The sequence below is a fragment of the Octopus bimaculoides genome, chromosome 18 (genome assembly GCF_001194135.2).
Source record: "Octopus bimaculoides isolate UCB-OBI-ISO-001 chromosome 18, ASM119413v2, whole genome shotgun sequence".
Lineage (NCBI taxonomy): Eukaryota > Metazoa > Mollusca > Cephalopoda > Octopoda > Octopodidae > Octopus > Octopus bimaculoides.
Window position 1 is genome coordinate 11,952,978 of NC_068998.1, and position 7,210 is coordinate 11,960,187.

At 32.7% G+C, this 7,210-nt stretch overlaps 1 protein-coding gene across 5 annotated transcripts in view; it reads right to left on the reverse strand.

Annotated features, from left to right (window-relative positions):
* Positions 1-7,210, reverse strand: part of LOC106868645 (transcription factor 12) — a 148,137-nt gene that overhangs the window by 137,028 nt on the left and 3,899 nt on the right. For 4 of the 5 annotated variants that reach the window (XM_014914010.2, XM_014914011.2, XM_014914008.2 and 1 more), the window contains exon 2: positions 4,394-4,446. In XM_014914010.2, coding sequence (XP_014769496.1) covers positions 4,394-4,437 — 44 coding nt within the window. In that variant the 5' untranslated portion in view covers positions 4,438-4,446. Of the gene's footprint in view, positions 1-4,393; positions 4,447-5,969; positions 6,360-7,210 lie in introns of those variants that run through there. The other variant, XM_014914009.2, reaches the window with a different exon arrangement.

Genomic DNA, 7,210 nt, shown 5'->3' on the forward strand with positions numbered 1-7,210 from the left:
GATTTGGGAGTATTTTTTCTAATTAATTGTGCACAAGGGACAAAGTGGAAATATGTTGAAAGAAAAATTAGGTATAAGAAGCATCAGGTATAGTGTGCAAGAGAAAAGACAAAGCTGGTATGGCCATATGATGTGTATGGACACTAAGTGCTGGTTGCTAAATAGATATGGAACTTACAAAAGATGGAGACCCATGAAGACATGGGATGAAGTTCCAAGATGATTAGCAATTTGCTGTGCTCAAGAAAACTCATCCACCTCAGCAGAAAATGAAGTCCTAAAGGCATATCATTAATGTCTATATGCTCATATGCAATCTGTACATGTAAAACCTTCTCTACAACATCTTTATAACAGCAGTCCCTTCTTACGCCATTCAACCCTTAACAACACTATTTCCTCCACTGCCGTAAGTATATGAGAGTAGAACACTGTACATATTCCATACTTGCTTTTGATGCTTACCAATTATCCATTTCCTTGGAACAACTTCCCTTGGCATCCACTCCACATTCTCATCAATCATCCTTTACCATGTTATTGTCTACCAAATGCCCTTTTTTCCCGAACACCCTCGGGTGTATGCCATCATATCCTACCTGCCTACCTATTCTGTCACAATGTCCACCACCATGTGACTGACCTATATCACTGAACATCTCTTTCTCAACTACATTTCACATCTATCTACAATTTTATTATACTGTTGCTCTCCACCACTCATCTGTCTGTCACTCTCCCTACACACTATTGCAAACCAACCAACCTACCCACTCAGCTATTCTCAATTCTATCCTTACTCCTCTCTCTACTCACCCTTTTTTATTTTGAGAATATGTCCCGACACCTCAATTCCACTCACCACCCTCCTTCTGAGGTAGCTAGGTATCTACTCTACAGCAAGGAGATATATTTGTCCCTCAGGCATACTTTAGCCTCTCAACACTTAGCATAAAGCCATCTCTCTCAGTAGTGAATCCCCACTGTGTGTTGCAACTTAGTTGGCGACAGCGCTAGTACCAGTATCATGACAAAAGCACACAGTAAACTCTGTAGAGTGATTGGCATTAGGAAGGGCATCTAGCTGTAAAAACCATCCCAAAACAGACACTGGAGCTCAATGCAATCCTGCCTTGTCAGATCCTATTGGAGTACTGACGTTAAATGATGGTTTGCTTTCAGTTGTCTAAGCCTCCACCTCTTTTACAGATACTACACTGACCACTGACTTTAGACATCTACCTACATCTAAGAGCAAATCCCAAATCTTTTCAAAAAGACTAGGTTACTTAGAACAATTTGAATGACTTTGTTAATGTTTAGATGTACACAAAATTCCAAGATTCATTATCATTTTTATGTCAATTTTTGCATGCCAACATACAAAAATGAGCACGTCTTGAAATGTCTTGCCCTCGTTATCTAACACACACACACACAGCCATAGAGAAAAATAGTCAACATTATAGCCATGTATATCTTACAGTGTGCACTAAGTGAATTTTATCATGCCACCAAGACTGACTGCAGCTAGTCTTAAAAGTTCTTTCAATCTCATAAATATCATAGGTACAGGCATGGCTGTGTGGTTAAGAAGCTTGCGTCTTAAACATGTTATCTCGGGGTCAGTCCCACTGCATGCATCTTGGGCAAGTGTCTACCATTAAAGCCCCAGGTTGACCAAAGCCTTACAAGCGGATTTAGAAGACAGAAACTGAAAGAAGCCCATCATATATGTATATGTGTGCATGTGTTTATGTCTGTATGTACCTTTGTTTTGACATCATGTGATGATTGTAAATGAGCATCATCATCATACAAAAGATGTTCGTTTCCTACCTTCTTATGGTGAAAATATACATATATATATATATATATATATATATACACACATTTATGTATGTAGGGAAGGGTTGGCAACAGGAAGAGCATCAAACTATAGAGAATCTACCTCAACAAATTCCACCGGACCCACACAAATATGGAAAAGAGGATGTTAAATGATGAGGATGCCTGTCTTCACCAGGCTAATGTTTTAGATGGCATGTAGGAATTTTTTAAACAAAAAGAATCCTTGCTATCATAAGAGGCAGCTCATGTTTGCACCCCACAACAAAATCAAATAGCTGTGTTTCCCACATTTCTCACTGATGTGTTGGACACAATTATTTGCATGGAATTACTGGCAATTCCACTTTCATATACCTGCATATCATATCATTCTCTTTTGCTTTACTTATCTCAAAGCTATCTTCTGAGGGAAGGTCCTTATTTTACTGAATTTAGTCAAGTGTGTCACTATGGAATGAGACAATTTGGCATAGCTGACTAGTCAATCAGCATGCTTTGGTGACAGTACTTTTTGGTGCTGTTAGCAGATACACATGTACAGAAATTCACAAATAGAGAAGAAAAACAAATGTGAGAGAAAGCAAAAGACATTAAAATTTATGAATTGAACATGAACGACAAACACTTTCCATCTCCTCATACACATGAAGAGAAAGGGAAAGAAAAGGAGAGAGAGAACAGAAACATCAAAACATCTTAGCAATGCCAAATAGGTTTGTGCCAAAATGGCTGTGCCAAAACGTCTCAGACCTGTGTAACTAGTACATATTTTATCAACTTCAGTAAGACTTGAACTCAGAACCAACTAAATAGTATAAAACAGTTAGCTTGGGTATTCTACTACTGTTTCTATTTTATCATCAGCATTAACAAAAAATGAAAAACAAATCTAAAACATTGAACAAATATTAAGAGAATAAGAGTTGAGAGTAAAGATCTTTAACATGTTTTAATAATAATGAATTATTAACCTTTATCCTATTAGCACAAAACAGCTGTTGTATACAGTCTGCAATGATTTTGAGAACATTAGTTTCCACTTAAAATGTATGGCAGTATTTTAACAAAACATAAAAAGATGAAAGTTATGTATTTTAACTATAGCATATCAATGAAGAAAAAATATAAAGCAAAAATATTTATCTAAGTATAGTTTCAAAATATAGATAAGCTGACCTCAAGGTTGAGTAAGACATATGATGAGGATCAGATATGAACAATTTAACATGCCCAAGAAAACAGCTTAGACAGAAAAAATGCAAAGCATCCTTAATTTATACAATGTAACCTATATTCTCATTTGAAATTTCCTATAAAATCTAGTAGCCACCGTCTTTAGCCCTTCATTAAATATAAACACTTCAGAAACATGTTAGAAATATACTTCATCCATATCATAGGATACTAATAAACAGAAATCTTAAATGAAATATTTAAATTTAAAGAAAAAAAAAATAGTAATAATGAAATATAAAGAGATTCTATTATAAATTAACTTTGTGAATTTAATAACTGACATCATGTTTTCCTACCTAATACCGATAAAGTGATAGTGGAGGTGTAGGATTCAGAAGTTAATGCTGCAATTAAAAGCACTGAGAACCAAGAACAGAGAGCAATGCCTATGCTATGATGGTACTGCACATACAGAGGATTAACAAGAGAGGAGTGGGTGAAAATGTTTAGCTTAATTTCAATCTTCTGGAATTTTCTAGACAGGCACACACTATGCATGTGTTATTTATAAATCCATTCTTATAGTTTCCCCCCTCCTTATCAAAAACACATCTACTATATTTTGAAGGTACCTGTTTAATGAAAAAGAAATCACACACACACAAAAAAAAAAAATTCCTATTTCTTAAATCAGAGTGGCTAATTCATTCCTTATTCATTCACTGAAGCAATTATCAGTCAGTAATTTACTATGTAAATGCCAATATTGTCTCCAAATATCAGCACAACTATTCAAGTGGAATTATTTAATTCATATTCAGCTCCCAGTTACAGCTATTTCACTAATAATGTTCTTGCAAAACAGAATGAACATCACAATTCAACATGCAATGCTCTGAAATCAATAGGGCTGAACGTTACTGATACCCTTAATATCAAAACAAAACAACTGTTTACCACACTACTACAAGGGATAAATATTTACCCTTATTAGTAAAAAAATAAAAAGGGAAGGGGTATAATTAAAACAAATTTTTTTTAATATAAAATTTAATTTTAAAAACTCCAAATTATTTAACCCATTCAATTCAAAGGAAACTTTTTGGAAAAACCTATTTTTCTGATTTTCACCTGCTACAGACCAATAATATAATCTATAAAAATATCATCAAAACACAGTATCAATAATATATAAACAGTGTTACAGAAGTATTTATCATATTATTAACACTGTGCATTGACTGTTTTGATGTCATTTTTTTTTTTATAGATTTTTCAAATGAACTATGTTCAAAAAAGTTTTTCTGAAACATTTGGCAAAAAATAATGGTAGAATTCTAATACAGTATAATGAATAAATGACTACCTGGAATGAGATGCTCCTTGCCCTTCCATCTCTTTGGTACTCATTCAGAAATCCTAATAAAAAGAAGAAATGAAAAGGAATGAGTGAATTGGATTCAATTACCAAACAGTCAAAACTTAATACAGATTTCTGTTGAGATAATTTTCTATGAAGATTAACAGTCATCATTGTATGTAATCAGTTTTATTTTTTATAATATTTAAGCATATAAATGTATACCAGCAAGGTATCATGTATACAGATGGGGTACCACACACACATTTATACACACATATAGTAAACAATACTTTATGCACATACATATTCTTAGTTATCAGTGTATGTGTATACATATCTATACACACACACACACACACTTCAGGCTTTTTTTATATACATATAATTTAATCGATTTTTCATGATTAAAATAAATTAAGTATTTTAAAATGAACAGATTTTAAGGAATATCAAACTCATTTTAAGCCAGACTTAAAAATATCTTCTGAGAACATGGGGAGGTATAAATTTAATAATATTTTACTTAAGGAAAAGAAAAAACCTAAAAAACTGGTATCTACAATGTCTTACACTTGTAAACAACAATAGTAAACTTTTAATTTATATTAACCAAGATATCTAAAGATCATTCGTCCAACTTGCAACCCCCTTAAGAATGGGGTCAATTATAACCATTCTACATTCCATTTGCAAGCATTTCGTAGATTCTATGATCTTATTTAGACAATTACACTAATTTCAACCCAAGAGATTTTTTTTTCTAACTATAAAATACATTGCCTTTATTTAGATTCAAATACAATAAAATTTTCAGTTGCCTTAATCTACAGTGATGAAACTTTCTTGTGTTCTTGCAAATTATCTCAAATTATATATCATATTAAATATTTGAAAGACCAAAATACTCAGCTTGGTGAGAAAGACTTAATAAATTATATTATCAAGAGGCTGGAGAAAATGGGGTGCTGCTTATGAAATAATTAGTATTAGTAATATAAAGTAAACAAGACACTAAGCTTTATAACATTTAATTATCATTTCTAATTTGTTGATGAAAGACTTTTAAGTGTTCTACTTTTGGTATTAATAGAACTAGGCAGCAGAAGGATTTTTTTTTTTCAGGCATGGTACTTGTGTACTTGTTCCAGTTAGTTATCAACTATATCACAATCGCAACTCTATATATCTATCCAAAGGAACAAATTTTTACAACTTGTTCACAGCTTTATATTTAACCAAGAATAAACACACAAACACACACACAAATACACATCAGGTAAACTTTATAACATGATATTTTACAGATAAATACTTGAGACAGACAAGACTATTTTTTTTCAATAAGAAACAGAAATAATGGAAAATACAGATAATGATAAATTTTTTTTTTTCGTTTTTACTTTGTACGAGACGATTTCGTATAAGATTAATTATAGATTCGTCGAATTTAAAAAACAAACAAACAGTATTTAAGGTAATGAATTAAACTTGTGAGTATGGTGATGTAGGTTTGGATGAAAAGACAAGTGAAATATGAACAATAACTAACATAAAAGTAGATATGACAAAATGTTTCTACCATCTTAATGAAGATAAACAGCTTCAAAATTGATATGCTAAACAATGGATATAAACAGAAAACATTGTGGACGACGAAATTAAAGATCGCAGGTTGGTGTGTAATAAAAGAAGAAAAAACCCTCGTTCTTAAGATGAATCTGTATAAATTATAGAGGAAAGCAAATTTAGATTAGAGACAAAGTGTTGTTTTATGACAGTAAAATAGCCAAGTTGAACAACGATGGTGTGTGGAGATAGATAGACTGAATGGCTGAAACTAATGTGATAGTTAACCATGAAGGTAGGGAAAGTGGGGCAGCAGCTTATTGTGGTGGTGATGATGGTGGTGGCTTTAGTGTAGGAGGAGGACTTAGTTACGACTGCTTTCCTTCCTGCCTCAATTTATTCGTTGACTTTTCGCAGGCTTCTCAGATTCCCCCAAACATGGCGGCACTGCTAACATTTCTCTGCTGCTCTGGCTCACACCACCAGCCACACTTTTATACCTATCTTACACACACGATTTCAATAAGAGAACAGTCAAACACTAATCGAACCAAAACACAACAGAGACGAAAATGTATGCTTACGTGCAAGTTGCAAGCATTTACTTTTTTTTAAACACAAAAACACCAAGTAGATATGATATACATTTCTTCTTTTTTTTTTCAAGTTCGCAAAATCGATGATAATAATTTACAAATATATATTACACAGAGCCACATACATAATGCAGAATTGTTGCAAATGCCACAAAAGTTGATAGATTTATGACCTAAGCATAAAAAAACGAGTGTGAAAGACGAAGTAAGTGAGGAAAAAGCTGAAATTGTTAAGGGTGAGAGACGTTTTATGTGGAAGAGCAACAAAAAGATGGCGTGCTTAAGACAACCTGGAAGAGATCCACGCTAGAACTAGGTTACAACCAGATTGTAATCAAACCCCGCAACAAAAAATTATTACTAAAACGAAATCCCTAAGGATTTTTTTCCCCCCCTATACAAAGAAAGGATTATTTGCTCAGATAAAAATAAATGAATAAAGCACTTGTGGTTTGGTGTTGTATCGTAAAAAAAAGAAGTGAACTTTCAACAATTTAAGAAATGTTATAAAACAAAGAAATCCACAACAAACGATAAGATCCTCTGTATGTGTGTGTGTATGTGCGTGTGTATATATTATATATATACATTATATATACATTATATATTATATATATACATATATATATATATATATGTATGTATGTATGTATGTATA